Source organism: Hippocampus bargibanti, linkage group LG05, assembly GCF_051943395.1.
Source record: "Hippocampus bargibanti isolate YZ-2025 linkage group LG05, ASM5194339v1, whole genome shotgun sequence".
Taxonomy (NCBI): Eukaryota; Metazoa; Chordata; class Actinopteri; order Syngnathiformes; family Syngnathidae; genus Hippocampus; species Hippocampus bargibanti.
Window position 1 is genome coordinate 22,555,001 of NC_142738.1, and position 27,134 is coordinate 22,582,134.

Genomic DNA, 27,134 nt, shown 5'->3' on the forward strand with positions numbered 1-27,134 from the left:
ATTTGATACTATATTTTGATTTTATTTGAATTTTTTTAAAGGAGTTTATCTGTGTTCTCATGAACACGCCCGGCGTGAATGGGTTAATTTAACTGTATCAACGATGTGATATACCATGTTATGCAAATTAGTATTTACAATACTGCTTGAGGTGCATGGTTGTTAAAATTGCACGACATCAAAATGGACTGAAAAACTGTGTACCTTTATTCCTGGAAAATGAGACCATTTTGGAATGGTATTTCTTCTCTTGATAGTTGTTTTATTTAAGGACAACCGACGTCTCGGGACAAGTTGTGTCCATAATTTGTAAAATGGCTTCAAATGATTTCTACTGAGCGTATTTTACAAAGATTCCACCGCATATAGCTATATTTTACATTTTAAGACTCGTGCTAAATATTCCGGAAGTCTTGTTTTTGAGTTGGTGTCCTCACCCTACGTCACTGAAGGAACGCCCCTGACCGAAAAAGGGACACATTGTATTTTGCTCTACTTGTTTGGTCTGAAAACTTCGTGTTGCACCAAAAAGAGGCAGAAGAAGGCAACAAAGCTCCGTGTAAGGAATTAAACGGGCTGATTAATTCCTTACATGGAGCTCTGCCGCCATCTTCTGCATTTACTTTGACACTACACGTCAGTCTTGAGCCATCAAAACGACCCAGAAAACTTCTTTGCAAACATGTATGCTTTCCTCTTCAGAACTATTTGAATCATATTCATAACTGGATGTGTAACAAGAAAGCATATTCTCTGAATCTGAAGCCATTGGTGTTTTGCATTTAACTAAAAATATCAGCCTGTGTGTTTTGGCTATTTTAGATGCTATAAAACGTTTTTCTGATGTCAGTTAGGAAACAAAAAAAGTGATGTCGGTTGTCCTTTAAAGTAACTATTATCAATGCGTTTTTAATGTGATTTTGAACAAATTGTTTTTTTCTTGGTTTAATTAGGGAAAAATCAATAATCAATCAATAAAGTAAATTTTTCTTGCATCCAAGCATTCACAGAAACACCCTGAGCATCCTTTGGATCACGGTGATCATCATCACATACCCACTCGGCACCCAATCAAAAATGACACCACCCCAAAACCTGTCTTTGATAGTTACACGATGTCAACATGCTACCCCAAAAAAAGGGAAGAAACTAACCGCCCGTCTTAATATATCTTCCTTAATATGGTATGCATTGCTCAGTCATTAATAAAGGGAATAAACTTCTTATTCAAGGTCAAGTGTGCAGTCATTTGAGATTTTTTTTAAATATACAGTATATAAAGTACAGTATCATTTCAACCAGCTCTTTAAGCAATGTGGTGCTCCTGGAGAATTGACTGCAAAGTGTCTTCACTTTCATATCATGCTGCAAAGAAGGTGAACATGGATCAAACTGAAATCCTTACCTAGGTCTGGCCTCAAAGTCATGCTGCAAAAAACAGAGAGACAAATGCAAAAGTAAGTACGTCTGTGTAGACTCTCAGTCGTACAGGAGTGGTCCATCGATGAGAAGGTTTCTTCAGCCGTCATTTGTACAAAAGTGAAGGTTTCGGACGTTTCGCCTCCTATCCAAGAGGCTTCGTCAGCGAACTAAAGTCTGACTGGTCGTATCGGCCCCATTTATATTTCCCTAATGTCCAGACATGGTGGCGCCGGACACAGCTATGATAGGTCCCTACTCTCAGGTCGGGGGGGGGGGGGGGGGGGCAGGGGACCCCTCCCTGTGGCCCCACTGATTGTTCCTACATTCCTGACTAGCGACTGGCCTATTACCCCCACTCCCCCCGGTATCACCTCATCAGCATAACGACCCCCATCAGCATTGCGAAAGTTGCCTAACCTGTTTTGCCTAAGCAGGCTATTGTATGAACGGTCCAAATTGAACCTCACCCCACCAGACCGGTTTAATGAAGGATTTTGTTGTTTTATAAGAATCGCTTCTTTTACCCCCATTTCAAACCATCTATGTTCTTTCGCTAAGATTTTAACCTCATTGGCGTCAAATGAGTGGTTGCTAGCTTTTAGGTGCAAATGTACTGCCGATTGAGGCCCACTAGTATTATCCCTGCGATGTTGATAAAGTCTTTTTTTGAGAATTTGTTGAGTCTCCCCAATGTACGGCTCTTTACAATTTTCATTCTTACAATGTATGGAATAAACTACATTACTTTGTTTTTCTTTTGGTAGCCTATCTTTTGGATGCACTAATTTTTGCCTTAACGTGTTTAGCGGTTTGAAATAAGTAGGAATTTTATGTTGCCAAAGGACTCTTTGTAATTTTTCAGAAACTCCTGCAATGTAAGGTACTGCTACTCCTCTCCTTTTTGAATCTTGAGAATTATTGGTTTCGTTCGCTATTCTTTCTTTCTGACATTTGTTGAATGACCACTGAGGGTACCCACAGTTAGTGAGTGCTCTCCTGATATGTTTTGACTCCTTTTCTCTACCTTCAGTGCTAGTTGGTATTAGTTTAGCCCTATGCTGGAGGGTTCTGATAACTCCTAGTTTATGTTGTAAAGGGTGGTTAGAGTCAAAAAGTAAGTATTGGTCAGTGTGCGTAGCCTTCTTAAAGACTTCTGTTTTTAGCTCTTTTATAATTACTTTACAATCCAAGAAGGCTAGTTGGTTATCTTGAATGTCCTCACGAGTAAATTTAATGTTGATGTCTACAGAGTTGAGGTGATCTGTGAAGGATTGAATTTCTTGTTTCTTAATTATGACAAAAGTATCGTCCACATATCTAAACCAGTGTCTAGGTTTTTTCCCCGGGAAGGATGTGAGGGCCTGTTTCTCCATCTCTTCCATGTAAAGATTAGCCACTATGGGTAAAACTGGTGAGCCCATAGCACAACCATGAATTTGTTTATAAAATTTTTCCCGAAATTGAAAATACGTAGTATTAAGGCAGATTTCTAATAATTGGCAGATGTGATCCGGTTTAAGTTTGGTTCTTTCATGCAGAGAAACATCCGCCAGCAGCCTCGTCCTCACCACTGAGACTGCTGCTGGGGTTGGGACAGATGTAAAGAGAGAAGTCACATCGTATGATGCCACAGTTTCCTCAGGTTCCAATATGAGGTCTTTGATCCTCTCTACAAACCCTGTGGTGTTCTCTACGTGATATTCTGTGTTACCAACCAACGGAGCTAAAATAGTTTTTAAATATTTGGCTACATTGTATGTAGAGGAGTCAATGCTACAAACAATGGGTCTGAGGGGGAACCCTTCTTTATGTATTTTTGGCAGGCCATAGATACATGGCGTGGCTTCTCCCGGGTATAATCTAAAGTACATCTGTTTGTCTATATGTTTTCCTTTCTCTAACTTTTGGAGACAGTCAATCATTTCTTTCTTGTATCTATTGGAAGGGTCCCTTTTTAGTTGCGCATACGTGTTAGAATCACTGATTAACCTATTTATTTTGTCTTCATAATCCAATGTGTTGAGAAGCACTGTACATCTGCCCTTGTCTGCTGGCAAAATAGTAATATTTTTGTCTTTTTGTAGAGTAGTTAACGCCTTCCTCTCTTCTAATGTTATGTTGGACGGAGGAAGTTTGGCACTACTGAAACAGGTTAGGCAACTTTCGCAATGCTGATGAGGGTCGTTATGCTGATGAGGTGATACAGGGGGGAGTGGGGGTAATAGGCCATTCGCTAGTCAGGAATGTAGGAACAATCAGTGGGGCCACAGGGAGGGGTCCCCTGCCCCCCCAACCTGAGAGTAGGGACCTATCATAGCTGTGTCCGGCGCCACCATGTCTGGACATTAGGGAAATATAAATGGGGCCGATACGACCAGTCAGACTTTAGTTCGCTGACGAAGCCTCTTGGATAGGAGGCGAAACGTCCGAAACCTTAACTTTTGTACAGATGACGGCTGAAGAAACCTTCTCATCGCAAAAGTAAGTAGTAAGTAAAAAAAAGTAAGTAAAAAAATAAAAAGTAAGAATGATATTAAAAATTATTGTGCAGATGCTATGGTAATAAAGTACAAGGTAAACAACATCAATTATGTAATTTAGGGTCACTACTATTTAACACTCCAAAGTGTCCCTATGGGTGAGTGTGAGAGTGACTGTTGTATGTCTTTGTGTGCCCTGCGCTTGGCTTGGCTGGCAACCAATTCAGGGTATCAGAATCAGAATCATCATCATCTTTTTTGCCAAGTATGTAGAACACACAAGGAATTATCCGCCGCCTCGTGTCCGGAGACGGCTGGGAAAGGGTCCAGGACCCCCGCAACCCTAATGAGGAATAAGCGGGACGGAAAATGGATGGATGGATGGATGGATGGATGGATGGATGGATGGATGGATGGATGGAGGGTCACTGCTGGTGTGCCTCTGAATTTCATCTATTAACTCTCATTTTCTGATTAGAAGGAATACTACTCACTCACTCATATCTCTATCATCAATTTATTTTGAGCAGCCTTGTTGGAAATTTTCAAATGTTATTTTTAAAATTAGTCAATAAACATGACAAAACAACTATTGGAAAAAATCCAATAATTAACCTTTATTTTAAGTTAATGAGTCACTTGAAAGTCAAACAACTCTGTAAGAGGTTATTGGGGTATGTTCTACTAAATTTGCCCTAAAATTATGCATACAATACATGGAGTGAATTAGAAGAAATTTTCACATAAAATAGATGACCTCAAAGCTATTTTTTGAAATAATTGTAGTCACAGTAGCTGGCTTGCCTCATTCAACTCTTTGAAACCTTTGCTTTAGGCTGCCGGACTCCTGAGAGTTGGATTTTAAAATACATACCTTCATTGGAAACAACGGAGATTGGAAGAATGTTCTTTTCGAGTGATTTTCAAGAAAAGTCTAATACAAGCCAATTATTTAAATAACAGTGAGGAAGGTTGTTCTTGCGAAGTCCAGTCTTTTTTTTCTTAAATGACAAGATGTGCCTTTTTTCATATACATTATTCCTTGCTAAAAACTGCAAATGCCACCTACACTTAAGCTTGGGCATCCCTCGTTTGGGAATCTGAAATTTCCACTTGACTGATACCTGAGAGTCATGTGTGTTGTTGCATTAACTGTTGTTCTTCCTGGTTCATTGCTTCTACGGGTGTTGTCGGCAGAATATGGTTAAATCATCAGGAAGCCAGGTGTAGAACAGAAAGTTGGTTTAATCTTGAAGACAGCGGAGACATTGTGGGAGGTCAGCGAAGGAGGAAGGCACAGAGGAGAGAGAGCGCTGAACTAGAAAGGGAGAGAATTTATACGGCGCACAATGTGTGACGCGATAGGATGTGACGTAATTTAAATGTGACATCATGTAAGGGAAGGCAGGATATGACGTATCAGGAAGTCCAAAATGTAAACAAAGATTACAGAGCGATGTTTAGAGATGTTTGTATGGCGAATTACCCCAACAGTGTCATTTCCACAGTTCAGATAGCTTATCCTGTCAGGATCAGGGATGGGCTAGTGGATGGAGCCTATCCCACTTGACTTTGCGCAAAAGGCGGCTTACACCCTGAAGTGGTCGCCAGTCAGTCGCAGAGTACATAGACAACAAACTACCATTCAGACCCACGCCATCAGTGAGCAAAGTAAGATGAGGTAAATGGTCTGGCTCTGCATACACATTTTATGGATCTACTGTGGTGCCATATGTTTCACAAGATGCTTAGGCAATGTTTTGCCTTTTAAAATATTAAACATTACATTACAATTTCCTTTTTTTTCTGCATTGCTGGTTGATTTCACAGGCACTTCAATACTTTTATTAAAATCAACATACACAGCAAAGTCCAAAATTAATGGCACTTTTTGCACAATGATTTAAAGAGCACCAGATTGCCTCTTTCGCTGACTCCAATATCTCACACAGCACTGATTCTACTGCCAAGCTGGACCTTGACTAGAGCAAGAATGAATATAGCGACACACAGTCTTTTGCAGCCACAGAGACGTTGGAAGCACACAACACTTAAGAGAACTGATCAGGGTTGGCCAGTGTGCAGCAACTTGCCATCTGGCCCATCAAGCTGAAAATTTAATGTGTCAGCTCTCGTTGAATGGTTTGCTTTAAATATTTGAAGAGGGTGGGAGATTTGCTTGGAATCCAAATGTCCACCAAAACATGCACTCTACTGGCCGTACAACATGTGAGTGAAGACGTGGGTTTTTCGAAGTTGCTAAACATACGGAACGTTTTTTTAATGTAAGACAGTGTGACTGTGGACCTTTTTATTCCTTTTGATTCGAGTGTTGCTCTGAGTTTTATATACAATAAATCAAGCTCAAGTTGATTCTTGCAAGGGCGGCCAGCTGGTCCATTGGTGAGCACTTTGACCTCACAATGCAAAAGTTGTGGGTTCAATCCCTCCTCCGATCTCTGTGTGGAGTTTGCATGTTCTTCCCAGGTCTGCGTGGGTTTTGTCCGGATCCTCCGGTTTCCTCACACATTCGTAAATAAACATGCATGGCAGTCTGATTGGACACTTTAAATTATCCCAAGGTGTCTTTGTGTGCCCTGCGATTGGCGAGGAACCAGCTCAGGGGGTCACCGGCCTACTGCACAAAGACGACGGATAGACTCCAGCACCTTCGGTTTATTTGTGGAGCCTGATTGACGGGATATTTTAACCTTCCAGTTTACATCTGTCTGTGTAAGCTCTCAGTCGTACAGGAGTGTTCCATCGATGAAAAGGTTCCTTCAGCCGTCATCTGTACTTTTTTGAAGGTGTCAGACGTTTCGTTTCTTATCCAAGATGCTTCTTCAGCGAACTAACTTTAGTTATAACGGGATGTTGTTTCGTAGTGTTGTGCAAAATTGCAAAGTGGCACAATACAGTCTGGCGCCTCATGTCCGTGGACCAGACATTATAAGAAGTACCAGGAACTAAACGAAGGCTCAGAAGGGATTGAGCCATTTCTGTGAATGGTCCCTCTCTTTGGAATGACCTCCCAACTGAACATTCGGCAAGCCTCCTCACTGTGTGTGGGTGTGCGTGTGCGTGTGTGTGTGTGTGTGTGTGTGTGTGTGTGTGTGTGTGTGTGTGCGTGCGTGCGTGCGTGCGTGTGTGTGTGTGTGTGTGTGTGTGTGTGTGTGTGTGTGTGTTTTCCCATCCCATTCTTATGAAGGATGTTCATAGCCACATTTTTAGTCCAGGTTAAACAACACAGTGCAATTAGTTTATGCTAAAACAAACACTGCAATGGATCTCCAGCGAGCATCCACTCACCCGCATGCAGAGAGCTTCAGAGACTTCAGCGGGTAAGGGGTCAGCACATTTGAGAAGATGATATAATCACATTTTACCATAAGTCAAACAGTGTAATGAGGCAAGGTAACCACTTCACGGGGCAAGGGAACATTGATAATTGTTTCACTTTAATCATTTCCGTTTACTAATTAATCTACATGCATGTCAATATACACACAAAATATTCCCATTGGTCCTGTTTTAGGATAACTACGAAGTTGGAACATTGAATAACACGGGCTGTCATGAGACGTTTGTGAGATAGCGTGGTCATGGTAATCATTGAACAAACAGCGGGTTCACACTTTAAATTGGATGGATGGATGGATGATGGATGGATGGATGGATGGATGGATGGATGGATGGATGGATGGATGGATGGATGGATGGATGGATGGATGAATTGGATTAGCCTTTATTCGTCTCACATTGGAGAAATTTACATTTCACAGCAGCAAAGTGATGGATGGATAGATTTGGGTGGATGAGTAGATGGATGGATGGATGGATGGATGGATGGATGGATGGATGGATGGATGGATGGATGGATGGATGGATGGATGGATGGATGGACAAACGGATGGGTTGGTAGGGGAATGGATGGATGGATGTTTATTCACTAAAATGTTCACAATGTGAAACGAGACAAATACAGACCTCTTTATATCTCTTTAGTTATGATCTTCTTCTTTTCAGAATCAGAATCAGAATCAGAATCAGAATCAGAATCATCTTTATTGCCAAGTATGTAGAACACACAAGGAATTTGTTTCCGGTAGAACACGCTGCACTAGTATCGTCGTCAAAAAAACTGCTAAGTGGCACTATACAGTTCCATTTTGGCTACTGTTGAAGAGTTCAAAGAGTTAATGGCTTGGGGGAAGAAGCTGTTTAAATGTCTGCTGGATTTGGTGCGCATGGATCAGTAGCGCCTGCCTGAGGGGAGTAGCTGGAAAAGGTGGTGGGCAGGGTGCGGAGGGTCCAGTAGGATTTTCCGCGCCCTTGTTCGGATTCTTGCAGTGTGCAAGTCCTCGAGAGTGGGTAGGGCGGTGCCAATGATTTTTAACGCCATCCTAACTGTCCGTTGAAGTCGGATTTTGTCCATTTTTGTGGCGGCCCCGAACCAAACGGTGATGGAAGAACACAGGATGGATTCGATGACAGCCGTGTAGAAATGTTGCAGCACCTCCTGTGGCAGGCCATGCTTCTTTAGCAGCCTCAGGAAGTACATTCTCTGTTGGGCCTTTTTCAGAATAGAGTTGGTGTTGACCTCCCACTTCATGTCCTGGGAGACTGTGATTCCCAGAAACTTGAAGGTCTCAACGGTTGACACAAGGCAGTTGGATAGTGTGAGGGGTAGCTGTGGTGATGGATGTTTCCTGAAGTCCACGATCATCTCAACTGTCTTGAGCGTGTTCAGCTCCAGGTTGTGACGGCTGCACCAGAGCTCCAGCTGCTCCACTTGTTGTCGGTACGCAGACTCATCGCCGTCTTTGATGAGACCGATGACCGTGGTGTCGTCTGCGAACTTTATGAATTTGACAGCTGGGTGCGTTGAGGTGCAGTCGTTTGTGTAGAGAGAGAAGAGCAATGCATCCCTGCGGGGCTCCAGTGCTCGTGGTTCGTGTTGTGGATGATATATTTCCCAGTCTGACCTGTTGTGTCCGTCCTGTCAGGAAGCTGAGGGTCCACTGGCAGATTCCTTTCGGCTTTTCCCCTCAGGGGTCGCCACAGCGAATCAATGTCCTCCATCTATCCCGGTTTTGTGCATCCTCTTCCCTCACACCAGGTACCTCCATGTCCTCCTTGACCACATCCATAAACCTCCTCTTGGGTCTTCCTCTCGATCTCCTGCCTGGCATTTCAAGGCTCAGCATCCTTTTCCCGATATAGTCGCTCTCTCTTCTCAGGACATGTCCAAACCATCTCAGTCTGGCCTCTCTGACTTTCTCTCCAACGCCTCTAATATGAGTTGTCCCTCTAATGTACTAATTCCTGATCCTATCCAACCTGGTCACTCCCAAAGAAAACCTCAACATTTCAGCTCTGCTACCTCCGGCTCTTCTTCCTGTCTTTTCTTCAGTGGCACTGTCTCCAGTCCAAACATCATGGCTGGTCTCACCACTGTTTTATACACTTTTCCTTTCATCCTAGCTGAAACCCTTCTATCGCACATCACACCTGACATTTTTCTCCAGCCGCTCCAGCCTGCCTGGACACGCTTCTTCACCTCTTTTCCACACTCTCCATTGCTCTGGACAGTTGACCCCAAGTACTTAAAATCCTCCACCTTCTTTATCTCTTCCCCCTGTAGCATCACTCTTGCACTTGGATCCCTCTCATTCACACACATATATTCCGTCTTGCTGCGACTGATCTTCATTCCTCTCCTTTCCAGGGCATATCTCCACATCTCTAGTTTCTCCGCCACCTGTTCCCTGTTCTCGCTACAGATCACAATGTCATCTGCAAACATCATGGTCCAAGGAGATTCATGTCTAACATCATCTGTCAGCCTGTCCATCACCATAGCAAACAAGAAGGGGCTCAGAGCTGACCCCTGGTGGAGTCCCACCTCCACCTTGAATTCCTCCGTCACACTGACAGCACACCTCACAACTGTCTTACAGTCATGATACATGTCTTGCACCACTCTGACATACTTTTCCGTCACTCCAGACTTCCTCATGCAATGCCACAGCTCTTCTCTGGGCACCCTGTCATACGCTTTCTCCAGCTCTTCAAAGACACAATGCAATTCCTTCTGACCTTCTCTGTACTTCTCTATCAGCATTCTTAAAGCAAACACTGCATCTGTCATACTCTTTTTTGGCATGAAGCCATACTGCTGCTCACAAATGTTCACTTCTGCTCTTAGTCTTGCTTCAACTACTCTTTCCCAGAGTTTCATTGTATGGCTCATCAACTTTATTCCTCTGTAGTTAGTACAACTCTGCATATCTCATTTGTTCTTAAAAATGGGCACGAGTACACTTTGTCTCCATTCTTCAGGCATCTGTTCACCATCTAAGATCTTGTTGAATAACCCGGTCAGGAACACCACCGCCACCTCTCCAAGACACTTCCATACCTCGATTGGTAAATCATCAGGCCCGAGTGCCTTTCCCCCCTTCATCCTCTTCAGCGCCCTCCTCACTTCATCCTTGCTAATGCATGCTATGTCTTGGTCCACAACATTCACGTCTTCTACTCTTTGTTCCTTCTCATTTTCCTCATTCATCAATTCTTCAAAGTACTCTTTCCATCTTGCCATCACACAACTGGCACCTGTTAATACATTGCCATCTCTATCCTTAATTACCCGAACCTGCTGCAGGTCCTTACCGTCTTTGTCTCTCTGTCTCGCCAGCCTGTAAAGATCAGTCTCACCTTCCTTGCTGTCTAGCCGAACATACAAGTCATCATAGGCCTCTTGTTTGGCCTTTGCCACCTTTACTTTAACCGTGCGCTGCATCTCCTTGTACTGCTGTCTACTCTCGTCCGTCCTGTCAGTGTCCCACGTCTTCTTTGCTAACCTCTTTCTCTGTATACACTCCTGCACCTCTCCATTCCTCCACCAAGTCTCCTTATCTACCTTTCTTCCACTCGATACACCAAGTACTTTCCGACCTGTGTCTCTGATTATGTTCGCTGTAGTTTGCCAGTCACCTGGAAGGACCTCTTGCCCACCCAGTGCTTGTCTTACCTCCTTCCTAAATGTCATGCAAAACTCTTCCTTTTTCAACTTCCACCATTTTGTCCTCACTTGAGCCTTTGGTTTCTTCATCTTCCTCACTGCCAGCGTCATCCTACACACCACCAACCTATGCTGTCAGGCTACACTCTCACCAACCACTACTTTGCAGTCACTGATTTCCTTTAGATGGCGCCGTTGACACAAAATGTAGTCTACCTGTGTACTTCTGCCTCTACTCTTGTAGGTCACCATATGTTCCTGTCTCTTCTGAAAGAAAGTATTCACAATAGCCATTTGCATTCTGTTAGCAAAGTCAACCACCATCTGTCCTTCAGCGTTCCTCATCTGGAGTCCAAACCTACCCATCACCTCCTCATCATCTTTGTTTCCTACGCCAACATGTCCATTGAAGTCTCCACCAATTACAACCCTCTCACTTCTCGGGATGTTCTGTATGACTTCATCAAAGTACAACCAAAATTCCTCCTTCTCCGCCAGCTCACATCCTACTTGTGGGCCATACCCACAAACATTGAATATCACACCTTCAATTTCTAGCTTCAGACTCATCATTCTATCTGATACTCTTTTTACTTCTAAGACATTCCTAACAAACTCCTCTTTTAAGATAACCCCAACTCCATTTCTCTTTCTGTCTTCACCATGATAGAACTACTTAAACCCTGACCCTAAGCTTCTAGCCTTGCTCCCTTTCCACCTGGTCTCTTGGACACACAGTATGTCTACCTTCCTTCTCTGCATCATGTCAACCAGCTCTCTGCCTTTACCTGTCATTGTTCCTACATTCAAAGTTCCTACTCTTAGTTCTATACTCTTGCCGTTCCATCTCTCTCTTTTCCTCCGGGCACACCTCCCTCCTTTCCTTCTTCGACCAACAGTAGTCCATTTTCCACTGGCACCCTGAAGGTCAGCAATACCAATGACGGCCGTTGTTAACCCGGGCCTCGACCGATCCGGTATGGGATTCATAGGTTTGATTCGCATATTGGTTTTGGCAAATTTTTACGTCGGATGCCCTTCCTGACACAACCCTCTGTATTTATACGGGCTTGGGACCGGCACAATAAGACACTGGCTTGTGCCCTTTTGTCTACACTTTCTCTTTAGTTATGATACATTACTTAAATAAACAAACAAATACAGAAATAACTACCACAATAATCCCAACCAAATGTAAAGAATAAACTACAAGATTTCTGCTTGTAAATTTGCATCATTTGCTTGGGTGGCTCCCTCCCTTTGAAATTGTATCTTACATCCTTTTATCTATGTTGTCTTGTTTCTGTCTCCCTGTCCTGAGTGGCAAGAGGAATCATCATGTTCGTCACTCCGACTCAATTAGATCAAATATATATTTAACATCACCAGAAACGTTCATCTTCATGTTTCAATCGCTTTGATGTCCCAAAGATATTTGTTTGATGCTACATTTAATAAAACTATAGTTGCCCAGGTGCCCCTTTTTTGAGATTCAATAAAAGTACTCAATGATACAAAATACCTTTACATGATAATGCCATCTTCCAAATATTTTTTCCTGATAGTTGTGCCACACATTTAATTCTTCATCTTAGTCTAAACCAGTTCTCCTCAAATATTTTCTGTCATGGCCCCACAGGAAGAAAAAACACTAGTTACCCATGTAACTACAAATATTATCATTTATCTATAAAATTGTGATAAGTATACTTCTCTATAAAACTGCATCCTTACTAATGTATAAAATATAAAAATAAAGACCAATTTACAAATAAATAAATAATTCCACTATAACAAAAATAAAAAAGCATGTTCCCCGAGGTCAAACGCGCCAGCCTTGGCGGTGACTAATAAGAAGCAGCAGACTGCTTTGTGAGAATACAACATAAGAAAATGAAACTGTTACCGCACAACTGAAACCGTTACCACACAACTGAAGCGATTTCATGAATACATTGCTTCGTTTTCATTATTCAATGAGCCACATTGCAACTTTGAGGGGATTGGCTTGGTTTGCCACATTTGTAGTAGTGCAGATGTAGTATCAGCACCATAGTAGTGCACTCCTTATGACAACAGTGCTGTGATTAGTTCCCTGTTTACCTGCATGTAATGTTTGACGAGAGCCTCTTATAAAAATGTAGATCTCAGACTAAAGTTTTTTTGTCAGACAAAACTAATTACTTTTTCATTTAATCTGGATGTTTGTGCATACAAAAAGGTAAAATATCTGGTTTGTGTTTGATTCCTTCACATGGCAATCATTCTGTATTACATTTCGCTGCCTTACAATCTGTCAGTTAACCTTCAGGGACAAATGCAAAACAAATGCAAAAAAAACGTGTTTCGAGTATCCGGTAGTTTGAAATTGTGATTACTGTTCATATGTTAATCATTATAAATAAATGAGTGTTTACATTTATGATTGTAGTGCTATATGAGCTTGGATGCTCAGGATAAAGAGTTATGAGTGTTATCAGACAAACAGCATTTCTGAACTAACAATACAATGAGAATGTGCTGCTGAGTCAATATTAATTTTTTTTCACAATATCACGAGTTTTTATACAGTATTTTGATCTTTCTTCTTTGTTTATGTCATCAACTTCCCCCTAATATCGTAGTAATCTGGCATATGTTGTGAGTCTTAAACATAGGTGGCCAAAACAAGACTGATTCATATTTAACAGCCATAATACATTAGCCAGGAGAGGGTGGTGGAAGTACAAAAATAACCTGGCCTCTTTAATGGTTGCTATGCTTCAAACATGACATCAGAATCTGAATCAGAAAACCTTTAATTGTCCCACAATGGGGAAATTTGCAGTCCACAGCAGCAATTTGAAAGGGCATGGGGTAGAGGAGGGGGGGTGAAAGGATAAAAAAAAACAAGATATTCTAAGCATAGTAAAAATATCAGCAGACTGAGATGTAAACTGTAGATGTGCATTTCCGTTATTTTTCGATCCCAAATAAAGCCTACATTTCCCCGTGCCATTTTAAAACAAAAGTGTCACAGACAGATGTGGCTTGCAACTAGTGTGTGGCGTTATGATCTACCTTCTGCCTGTATTTGTTCTAATTTCTCTCTCATCGAGCATCACTTCCTCTTACTGCCTTATAAGCAGACTCTCCCGAGGCTTCATTTTGTGACCTCAACTTGTCTGCAATGCAAATGAAGTTTGGTGAGCATGGATGCATCTTCCATGCAAGCTTGACATGTTCACAGGCAAATGCTTTCCCGAAATACAAGCTAGTCGAGCACATAGCTGTTCCCACAAAAAAGCTGGGATCTAGCTTCAAGGCCCCATCTGCTGTTGATGCCACAGGGAATCTGCGAGAGGCCATAGCGCTCGATGGGTGTCAAGGAGGTCCTACAAATGGGTTGTCAGAGTGAAAGAAGGTGTAAGATGATGACAGATAAGAGAATAAGGCCAATCAGATTCATGCTAGGATTTCTGTTGTGACTTGGCTCATGGACGCAGAAGAGTTCGGTGGATTTGTGTTCACTGCTTTCTTTCTTTACATTCATAGAAAGTGAGAGGGGAGAGTTTGAGCAGTTATAAAGGCGGACCCTATATTTGAGAGACGTCCTTTTCTGGGGGAGATAAAATTGTATTGTGACGAGGGGATTTATTTACATCCATTGACTTTAGTAGGCGATTATAGGACATTTCAGAAGATGAAATGATTAATTTTATTGTGATCTGACGTCGTTTTTAACGTTGCCAAATGTCTATTCAATCAACTTCCGATCCATTTATCCTCAGAAGGGTCGTGGGGGATGCTGGAGCCTTTCTCAGCTGTCTTCCGGCAATAGGGCGGGGGACATCCGGAACCGGTTGCCAGCCAATCGCAGGGTACACAGAGATCTCCAACAATCTACAGTCACACTCACACCTAGCCATGCATGTTTTTGGAATGTGGGAGGAAACTGGATGACCAGGAGAAAATCCACACTGGGCTGGGGAGAACATGGTAACTCAACAAAGGGAGCATGACTTGAACCATGTCCCTCTACATTGTGAGGTCGGCGCGCTCATCACTGCATCACCGGGCCGCACAATGATTGCAGACATGCCCCCGCACCCTAAAACATTTTCTTACATTATCCATGCAGCACTTCCTTAATCAATAGAAAGGTGGGGTGTTACTTTGATGCCACTCTGAAATCGAAAAGAGCTCGCACTGAACAATTCAATACAGTACAACTTTCACTCAACCACATGATGTGGCACCGTGTTTTTCGGTCAACATCCCAGCAGCTTGTGACATGTTAACAATGGAGACTTTTGTCATCTGACCTTTACACGGGGATTGCTTAATTCGTCAGGTCTGCTGCCCTGCCTCTTCTCATCTGTGTGGGTGTGACTGCCAAAGAGTCACACAGATCCAGCTGAAAATCAGGCACTATTTCCTTGATCTCAACTTGTGCTGTATATTCCTCTCAGAGTTCTGCACCATCTTTTCTTTTCTGTACTCCTGCTTTGTTTGCCTCACCTCACCCCTTGGCCACAAGAACATGCGCATGTTAACATCACTGCACAACTTGGTTCAAAGTCCACTTTTGGCCCATTCTTTAACGTATCCAACAAATATTCATAGCATAAATCTGTTTTGTTCTGGTCCTGCTATAGGGTCTTATATCCTGCACTGTTCCCGATCCACACATGACAGAGGTGATGTGTGAACAAAACACAAGCTATGCTGTATTTTTCCATATTTTAAGATGGAACTTGGGGTTTGATCATTCTTATTTTGTAATAGTTCTGCAATAAAATGTTTTCAATGATTCTATAATATTCAGGAATACAATATTTGTCAATAATTGTGACAATGCGTCTGCAACTGAAAATCAGAATCAGAATCAGAAAGCCTTCAATATTCGCACAGCGGAGAAATTTGCAAATTTACAAAACAACCCTCACTTTATTTTTCATTGATTATAATAATAATAATAATAATAATAATAATAATAATAATAATAATAATAATAATAATAATCTTATTAGTTTCCTTTCGGCTTTTCCCTTCAAGGGGTCGCCACAGCGAATCAGTGTCCTCCATCTTCAGAAGTTTGATTTGCATGTTTGTTTTGGCCAAGCTTTTACGTCGGATGCCCTTCCTGACACAACGCTCTGTATTTATCCGGGCTTGGGAACGGCACAACTGTCTTATGTCCCCTTGTGGCTGCAGAACAAGCAACTCTATGAACTTAATAAAGATGAAGATGCTCAGTAAAAGGCTCCCAAACACAAAATGGCCATCGGCACAGCAACATTCAAAAAGCAAAACTATACTCACCATTTGATGACAATACTCTGATGTTACCGTGACTCCCTGTTCTTTAATTATTATTCTGTTTCTGATAGTACTCGCTGGCTAACCTGGAGCATGAGCTAATAATAATAATAATAATAATAATAATAATAATAATAATAATAATAATAATAATAATAATAATAATAATAATAATAATAATAAAAAAAATAATAATAATACATTGTTGTCATACAGTCGAAATTTAAAATAGGAAGATCACTTTTTACAAATAATGCAGGATAATACAAAGTTCACAAGGAGGTGCAATGATTATTAGTTTAATTGATAATTACCTGATTAGAATTTATTCACAAAAATCTTCCTACTATTAATTGTTTAAACACATTTCTGCAAATGCTCAGAATTTTTTTATTCATTTTCCATGTAAGCAGAATGAATATCTTTGTGTTGAATAAAAATTAAACACTTGGATTTACAGTGGAAAATAATGATCACTTTTTTTCTTATTTTTCTGCCATGTCACGGACCAAACGGATAACTGAATCATAACTGATTCATGTTGTGCATTTGCTGCACAGTCAATGTCCTTTTATAAAGGGATAGACATCAAAACAGTTGTGTTGAGTCCATTTCATTGAGACATTTACAAATCTTCTTTTCCTTTCGGCTTTTCCCTTCAAGGGGTCGCCACAGCAAATCAGTGTCCTCCATCTTTAGAGGTTTGATTCGCATGTTTGTTTTGGCAAAGCTTTTACGTTGGATGCCCTTCCTGACACAACCCTCTGTATGTATCCGGGCTTATTGAGACATTTACAAATAATTAACATATTACTAAAATTACTAAACTATTAGTAAAATAATCATCCAGTGCAAACACATTGAAATAAGTTGTATAAAACTTAGCAGGGAAAGAAAACAACAATGTTATACTGGTTTAGACAGAAACCCAAAGAGCAAGGCAAGCCACCTTCTTTGGGAATAATACCGAGTCACCCAATTAAAATTCTGTGTGCAGCAGCAGAGCTACAAACTTACGACACGCAATGGGAGAAGGAGGAAGAGAAGAAAAGTAGGAGGAGAGAAGATAGGACAAAGTAGACAAGAGAAAAAACGATAAACACCTAATGTAAAAAGAAACGGAATCATTTTTTCCCTCGGTATGTCCTGGTTGTTCCCTCGCCTCTTCCCCAGAAGACAAGCATATACGTGTCTGCTGATCTTGAAGGTTTTAGGAGGCAGAAAAGACATATTTGGCTAATGCACACAATACATACAGTTTTGTGAACAGGATTTTCTAGGCTGCATTTACTGAGATTCGAAACCAACTTTGCATATGTTGAAAAGTGTAAAATAGTCATTTGAATAGAAAATTAAGCCAGGTTAAAAAAATCAATGATGATATTTCGTCAATCCGGACGCCGCTTTTTCTTCTCAACCTTTGACAGCCATGAACACAACTCAACAACTGTTGCAACTTCTGTCTCGCTCTTTTACGAGTTCTCTCACACAGAGACCTTTGCTTACCAGAAACCGCCACTCTGATGCTTGCCTGCCATGCATAATAATGCAGGCGCTGACATTTGAGAGTGCAGAGAGGACACGCTACAAATCCACATAATATTGCTACCGGTTTCAGCCGGTGCATTGCACCTTTATACAGCAGATGACTGATTAATTTAATATAAAAGCAGTCCTGGGGGCAACATTGATATTTCAATATGATAATAACACGCAAATTCAGATACGGCGCCAGCTGCCACTTACTCATATTAACCTTCTCCAATATGCTACTGTACTTGGGTCAAATCTCTGAAGGTACTTAACAATGCTCCAGTGTTCTCATTTCTTTCACTGGTTTCAGATCCAGTTAACGTGGATCTACTATAGATGGCTAATAGAGCGGGAATTCAGATGCTCATGGTGATGGATGACAGCCTGAGACTGTGGTAGCGATACCTGTCCTTGACTCTCACTTTGACATTGTCCATTACACAAGGCCGGTAAAGTTTTAGTTGCAAAATAAATCCCAGGATGAGATTTAACATGTTTAGGTAAATTGTGTTTTTTTCCGAAATGGTGACCCCTTATCACGATGCAATATATCCTAAGCTTGACTAAACAAATGATTACCGCAATAAAAAGTGCTACACTCTACAGTAGTGAGGTGACAAAAGCCTGTTCTCTATTTGCAATTTTTTCAGATAAAATGAAGCCACATCAGTTAGATCATTAACTGACTAAATGTAAAACACATGAAATGGGTAATCAGACTCAAATAAGCCAGAGAAAGACTGTATGTCGCAAAGGCACAACTTGATTTTTTTCATTTAAGGACATTCACTGCAGGGGAGCGGTGCGTGCAGCATCATCAACTTCTACTTTCACAATTTCTCGACAAAATCAAATGTAAAATAAAGATATTATTCGATGAGTGTGGTGATCTCCAGAGTTTGACATTCCTTACCTGGGACGGGACGGTCCGTCTGTCCAGGATTACTATATTGTAATAGCTTAGTTGTGAAGTACGTACTAATGTTGTATTGGATTGGATTGGATTGGATTGGATTTGCCTTTATTAGTCTCGCAGTGGAGAAATTTACATTTCACAGCAGCAAAGTTATTGCTAGTATTATTATTAGTATTATTATTGTTAGTATTGACACTAAGACATTGAAAAAGATAAAGAAACTGTGATGTCATTTTGGTTAGATTGATAGTAAGTCTTATCTGCGGCAGCCAATCACGGCGTTACTGAAATAAGGTTTGCGAGACAGGTGTGTACGCAATGAATATGGCAATGTAGAGGCCAGAACGTTTTTCTAAGTCAGGGATTGAGTAATGTGGCAAGACACGGCAAGTGTTTTGTATTTTATGGACAAAGCCTTTCCCCCGTGAAGCGATACAATCTTTATAGTGAGCGCCACTATTAAGAGGGCAACACCTGTGGCATCACCGTTGCGCACCGCAGCTTTAATGTCTTTCAATTCCTTGATCTCCTTGATGTGCGTCTCACCCTGACGCATATCACACGCTTGAAAATGGTATAAAAGCAGCTGTCGTGGGACAGAGAGAATCAGACTCCTCTCGGACTCACAGACTAAAAGAGACTTGCAAAGACCCGCACAGGCACGCCGGCCGTCGGACGGACATCACGGCACAACTTGCTCGACTCCACGCCACGATCAAACTCTGCGCGTCACCTGCCTGGGAGATCTGATAACAAACCTACTTACAAATAAAGAGAACCATCAAACTCTTTACACCTTCCATCTATCCATCCATTTTCAAAACCGCTTTATCCTCATTAGAGTCACAGGGGGTGCTGGAGCCAATCCCAGCCATTTTATGGCACTCGGCTGGGGACACCCTAAATTGCTTGCCAACCAATCGCAGGGCACACAAAGACAATCATCCGCGCTCACACTCATACCTAGGGACAATTTGAAGTGTTCAATCAGCCTGCCATGCATGTTTTTGGAAAGTGGGAGGGAACCGGAGTAGTCAGAGGAAACCCACGCAGGCCCGGTGGAACATGCCAACTCCACTCAGAGATGCCGGATCGGGTCTTGAACTCACGACCGCTGTACTGTGAAGTCGCCATGCTAACCACTCGATTACTGGCCCGCCTTCAGGGCAACGCCCTAAAGTCCCTAAAACAAAGGCGATTATGTTAACATTTTCATAGGTTGATGTGAGCGTAAGTAAATATATGAACATACAATTTGGTGACTATTGATTGCAGTATTGCTGCATTTGGAGACATTTAGATTTCTACATTCTGGCTGTCATTTCGCGTCCTTAAATGGAAGTTAGGAAGGACATATTTAATTTGAGTCGGCAACTAAGGAGCTATTTTAACCTTTTAATACAAGACTCCATCTGTGCAATAAACTCTGGAAATCTCAAATGAAAACCAATGTTCTCTTCCTTTGTCTTGCCAATTTTGTTGCAGATAATTATTAAAGCCCGTTTTAGCGTTCTGAAAACCCAATCCGCCATATTGTATGTGGCTTTAAGATTAGCCATACAATTTGGAAAATATATAGTAAACTTGGTATGGAAGCGCTTAAAAAGATGAGGACAGACCGGGGCGAAGGACGATTATTATATCACTAAGACCGAAGAGTTGATGACAGAAGGGCACTTGGGTCACGAACAGAGGAAAGACCAGCTAAACCGGGTAGGTTGCCAGGCTCTGGCGATGTCTGCTTACAGTGATCGATGCCAGTAATATTTTAACTGCATTCATTGCTACACACATCAGCTATGCACTGCAGATAAGTTACCAAAGCTGAACCAATATCCCCCTGAAAGCAGCAATAAATCTGTTAGTGAGATGTCTCTCTCTATTTTCTGTTGTCATTAAATTGATATCAATAAGAACGGGGAACTTATAGCTCCAGCACAATCAATATAAAACCAGAGACTGTAAGTCTGAGAAGAGTAATAGACAAGGAATATCTGACATCGGAGTCATAATTAAATAAGGGGTAAATTGTCCCTGTGCACTAAGAATGTTATTTGTGCAGTATGTACACTTCTTTGAAATACATAACACGCATCCCGCGACATCCTTGATTTAATTAACTGATTATGGTCCACAAGTGTCAAAGCCACCGCGAGAGGACATCTGGTTGGACGCATGCTCCGCAATTATGTAAACCAACGTCAGAATTATTATTGCTAATCATCAATGTGAAAGAATGACATCAAAAGTGAAATTAGTCATCACATAAGTGTCTTATGACAAATATCTGCGTGAACTGAATCCAACCAAGTTCTTTTTTTGTGAATGGAGAGGCATGATCGATACATGTACAAATAACAAGCTACAATTCAAATTTGCTCATGCAAAAATAATATACCAGTAAGCGTAAACAAATCATCTTACTCAATGACACATTTATTTGAACAATTCTTTAGGCATCTAAAAGCATCACAATACTTATTAATATTTCGGTTTAAGAATAGACCGAAGAACAGAACATCTTTGAATTTGTTTTACTACTCGAAGAGAACAAATCATTTTCATACATGATATAGCTTATCATATTGTCGAGTATGCTTTGTGCAGGAGAATATAGTTTGTATGAAAGCTTGCTTTTTTTTTAAATTAAAATAATAATAATGGTGCAAGAACATGACAGTTGGCTCACAAACTGAAAATCCCCCAAGCCTATAGGGAAAAGTAGAATTTGTTCTGTGCTTTTTGTTGCCACTTTGTTTATTGAGAGCTTCACTCACCTCTGAATTGGTCCACTTCTTTGAGATCTTTTCTTCCATCTCCCGTGTACAGTCCAGCAGGTCACAACCCTGCCTATTCTGCAGCATACTCAGAAAAACAATAGATGCAAGGTTGTCATCAATTCTCATTGGTTGTATTCGTACATTCAGTATCGACAAATATCTGTTACCCCCAATTATGAGTTCCATTCAGGTTTGAATTCCTGGAATGGTTTCATAATTGATTTAGCCGTATGAAGTGGGGAAGAACATATTTGAGGGGAGAAAATTCAAAAACTCAAACCAAAGGGACTCCATAGAACGACCGCTGCAAGTCTTGCAAGTCTCTCACAGGAATACACACAAAGAGCAGAAAAAGATTGAGTGGTTTTAGTATAAATAATACAGCCTTGGGCTGTGAGTGACCCCCCTTTGTTTCGCGCCAATCCATATGTGGCCCTGGTGGAAGTTAAAGTGCTGCAGCTAATGTAAGCTACTTTGTTTGTCAGAGGCTCAATCGCAGGCCAGAAGGCAATGCTGTTTCTCCATGCTGGTCACTGCTCCTCTTCCTGCTAAAGTGGTAAGCTATTTGTTCTGGGCTACTTTTAACCAAAGTGTGTGTGTGTGTGTGTGTGTGTGTGTGTGTGTGTGTGTGTGTGTGTGTGTGTGTGTGCGCGTGTGTGTGTGTGTGTGTGTGTGTGTGTGTGTGTGTGTGTGTGTGTGTGTGTGTGTGTGTGTGTGTGTGTGTGTGTGTGTGTGTGTGTACGTGCGTGCGTGCGTGCGCGCGCGCGCGTGAGTCTAAATCATAGAATATTTGTGGATGTGTAAAGTGCACAGATGTATACTGTATTTGTGTGAATAATTTTGAGACAAAGAGCTGGCTGGCCCTTATGAGTTCAAAACACTTGCTGATTTAAAAGCAAAGCCTTTGTTTGTTTATTTATGTATGTATTTATTTATTTATTTATTCATGTATGTATTTATGTATTTATTTATTTATTGTTGGGCCTTATTTTAGAATTATATGAAATCATCAATCCGTTTTATCAGACACTGCCTGTTGCAGTAAAATATTATGGAAATATATATGAGATTTCACTCGAACAACTGTCATGGCTATAGATTGCATCATAAATAGTCACATTCAAAGTGCACAACTCACCTTTTGCCCGTTGTAAGCATCATGCAAGGTGATAATTTCATGTCCGCGGTGCTCACCCTGCATAGCGCACACAACACATTTGATCTTCTCATCCGGTTTACAGTACAGGGAGCCTTCCTGTCCATGCTCCATGCAACGGAGCCTAACGACTGATACACTGTCCTTCTTTACTACCCCTGCAGCAGCCTTGTCCACAGGCAAACCTTCAGAACCCTTGGCTACCAAATCAGCTCCCTGCAGCAGTAGGACTTTCTTGGATTCATGGTCATTCATTTCAACGGTCTCTTCTACAACCACTGCTTGCCTCACATGCCCATACTGTTCGTTCGGCATCCCTTTCAAAGGAGGCGGATGCTCTTTGGTCCCACTTCCAAATCCTGAGTATGCGTCTGAAATACATCCATTCGCGTGCATTACCTCTTGGTTATAGGGTGATAATGGGTGGTGTGTACTGGAAGCATGTTCATCAGCATGCAAAGAGCAAAAGGCAAAGCTGCAGTTGTGGCAAACTTGGGTAGCCAGTCGAGCCTCATCCGGCTCACATGCATCACATGTTCAATCCATCTCTGGTATGTCGTCCAGGCTCATGACTCCTTCTTTCGGTTCTCCTTTGTGAAACCTGATGCTGACAAAAACGTGGGAGGTATATGATAAATAGTGTGTTAAGTAAATTACAGGATAATAACCTTGATCTTCTATGAGTGGTTCTATTATTGTTTTATTATTGACCCCAAAGGCACGGACACAAGCTCGAGCAAAGCACATGACTTCGCAAAGGCAGGAAACAGAACGAGAAAACCTGTAGTCATGAGACTATTTGAGTGCAAACACACTCACTTTGTTTACTGACTCACATAAGTGCTGGCTGTGTAGGCAGATGTCTGAACCCACACAAACGGAGGTAATGCATTCATTGCAGTACAGAAGAAGCATAAAACATCCTGTGTTGACAAATAGTGCAATGCTGAGTTTAGATATGTATAAGGTATTTATCTCTTATAAGAGTGGTGTTGATGTGCAGAGAACAACTGCACTCCATCAAACAAGACTTAAAAAAGCACTAACACGAATATGGTGCCCCTTGCCACATCAGTCAGTAAAATTATTGTTTTTCTTTGTGTGTGTGTGTTTTAACTATGATAATATATGGTTCTCACCTGCAACACATCTATTTCAAGCCTGACAATCAGAGGTGATTTATAACATTTGTAATATGTGGACTGCTGAATGATTTTCATTACACTGTGTCGACTTTCATCTTGCTGTATTGCGGATTTTCAAATAGTCACAAAATATTTGCTGGTGTGTCAGTGCTGTTTTGCATATTTATAGATGATTCGAGTGACACACTCAAAGAGAGCCACGCTTATTTTATTCATAAATTGTATGAAAGTTGGGTCAAGAGTAAGGTGTTGTTGTCATTCTCCCTCGCTACCCTGGCGGTTAGTACAAGTTGATGACCCGGAGCTCTGTTATACTTGGCGTCTTAAGTCAGTAACAGAAAAGTATTGAATCCCTAACAAACAGTCTAATACGGCAATACAGCATAGATCAAGCCACTTACCGTTGTGTAACAGAGTTGTGCGCTTAGATTATTAAATTATGAAGGAAGTGACGCAACGGCGCACAGTGTGTAAATAACAGTGAACTTGTGTTGTATTCTCTTTTCCTGTAAATAACCACTATACGATCACACGTTGTTAATTCTGTTTTGTTATCTACAATGTTTTGCATTTGGGAACAATCTCGAGGAGATTCAGGTTAATCACAAGACGAAACCCATGCGACTTCACCCATCCCTTCTGCCATACTGTGTTGCAGAAATAAAAGAAATAAAAAGACACATCCACGCGTCTCGTCTTCATTAATACGGCAGCATCGTGGAGATGAAGACAGTCACTGTTGTGACACCCGTCACATATATATATATATATATATATATATATATATATATATATATATATATATATATATATATATGTAACGGAGTTGTGCACTTAGATTATGAAATTATGAAGGAAGTGACGCAACGGCGCACAGTGTGGCACCATGTCCCGCCCATAGTTTCCAGAACAATCTGGAGGAGATTTATGGTGAGTCGCAATTTTCTGTTGGTCTCGATTAACGTGCATTTTCATGACAATATCTTATTTTGTTTCCCCTTTTATACTGTCTAGTGTTATCTACTTAGTTCCCTTATTCATTTCGAGTCCAGATTACTTTTTGTGTCATTATTTACTTCACGTTTTGTCGAGTGGAACTTTGAAGCACATGTGCTTCATAGTGCTTTTCTATTGCGCAGTTAATCACAATACGAAACCCATGCGACTTCACCCATCCCTTCTGCCATACTGTGTTGCAGGTAATAATTGTTTCATTTCGTTTTTATTGTACAATATTTAGTTGTGTCGTGTTTCATTTGCCCGTGAATGTTCGTGGCGGGTTGAACTGTGCGCCCTTGCAAGCGCACCGCGTGTTTTGCCGAGTCTCTGCGTATGATGCGTTCAGGGACATCATGTAAATAACATTGAACCTGTGTTGTATTCTCTTTTTCTGTAAATAACCACTATACGATCACACGTTGTTAATTCTGTTTTGTTATCTACAATGTTTTGCATTTGAGAACAATCTGGAGGAGATTTATGTTAATCACAAGACGAAACCCATGCGACTTCACCCATCCCGGCCCGCGGGCCACATATGGCCCATTCGGCTTTTTAATCCGGCCCGCCGAACCTGTCCAAATTATTGTAAAAACAGTGTCTGAAAGTCTGAAAAAGTTAGCGGACAACAAGGCAGACAACTTTGAAAAGGTGCCTGCCCGGCCATAAAGAAAGGCGTGAAATTGCAAAAAAAACAAAAAAACATTGTCGCAAAGTATAGGTTTTTTTTTTAAATTAAGGCTGTACCTACACTGTAAAACCCAACAAGTTGAAAGTACTCAAAATTTATATGGGAACTGATTACGTCAAAATATTTGACTACAGGTAACTCAAAATGTTTGAGTAGAGTTAACTCAAAATATTTGAGTAGAGTTAACTCAAAATTTTTGAGTACAGCTTACTCAAAATGTTTGAGTAGAGTTAACTCAAAATGTTCGCGTAGTTTACTCAAAATGTTTGAGTAGTGTAAATAAATTTTATGAGTTTGTCTGAACTTAAAAGTTATGAGTTTGATTGAGCTTAAATGTTATGAGTTTGTTTGGACATAAATGTTATGAGTTTGCCTGAACTTAAAAGATGTACTTTCAGTTTACTCAAATGTTTTCTTAATTTTTAAATTAAAATTAGGTTTCATATTTAAGCTTAACCAACTCAAATTTATAATGTTCAATGAAAACATATATTCATGTATACTGTACTTACATTTGCCTTCTATGTCTAAAAACAAAAACACACCTCACGTCTGTTTTAGTTCACATTTTTTTATTAAGGTTTAAAACAACCTTTGATAAAACAAATGATAACAGTACCAAAATGCACAGCATGTCCACGTACCAAAACAACAAATAAACAAACCCCTGAGCAGAAGATGTGAAATAAACACAACAAAACAGAAAAAAAACAACAAATTATACTCTGCTGTTCTGTTAAAAAAATAAATTCTTTGAAAAGCATTAACTTGAATAAATACAAGAGAATACATTTCAATGTGCTCGTTACAAGGTGAAAAATAAAGGTAAAACTTACTAAAAACAAACTATTCCTGAAACGAAAAAAGACATTTTGGTGGAATCCAAGTTTACATATCAAAGTATTAATAGAAAATCAGTCACAAACAGGTATACAAAGCAGAGTAAAACTGAAGTTACTTATCGAGTGTTGCTTTGTTCCGCTCTTCTGTGGCGATATACAGTAAAGTCTCGTTATATCGATATCGGATATATCGATAGTCCCGGTTATATCGATACTATTTCTATGCACGCACGGAGAAAATTACATGCAAACAGGGTCGGATATATCGATAGGCCCGGTTATATCGATATTTTTTCGGACTCCCTTGAATATCGATATAACGAGACTTTACTCTATATCGCCACAGAAGAGCGCTTAACATATGAGAAGTCCCGGGCTCAAAACAACGCATCTGAAAGAGTGGATGAGAAGGCCTCAGTCAGAAGTACGACCACGAACTAGCATCTTTGCTAACTTGTGAAAGGCGGCAAGCTCCACAAACTGACTTTCCAATTTTGCTGTCATCAAAAGCACAACAAAATATCCCTTTTCTGAGCACCGACCACAGCATTGATACACTGGGTCCTTGTAATATTAAATAATGTCGTTTGTGTTCTCACCTGAATTTGTGGGTCTCCGCAAGCTTCAGCCGTCGAGAAGTAAAAATGCGCCCGGTGAGACCACGCCTGCAGTGACGTCATCACGCAGCGTTCTGCCGTTTACTCAAAATATATGAGTATATGACAGCCATGAACTCAAAAGTATTGATTTACTGCAAATTAAAAACGCATGACTATTCAGAAAACTCAAAACGTTTAAGTTTTTGAAACAAAAAATCGGCATTTGAGTTGACTGACCTCAAT

The 27,134-nt window shown here is 40.9% G+C and overlaps 1 protein-coding gene across 1 annotated transcript in view; it reads right to left on the minus strand.

The window, feature by feature from the left end:
- Nucleotides 1–23,206, minus strand: part of trim44 (TRIM family member 44) — a 57,675-nt gene extending 34,469 nt beyond the window's left edge. Inside the window, 2 exon segments of the mRNA XM_088995950.1 lie at nucleotides 21,457–21,534; nucleotides 22,598–23,206. Coding sequence (XP_088852076.1) covers nucleotides 21,457–21,534; nucleotides 22,598–23,185 — 666 coding nt within the window. The 5' untranslated portion in view covers nucleotides 23,186–23,206.
- Between the last annotated feature and the right edge of the window lie 3,928 nt (nucleotides 23,207–27,134).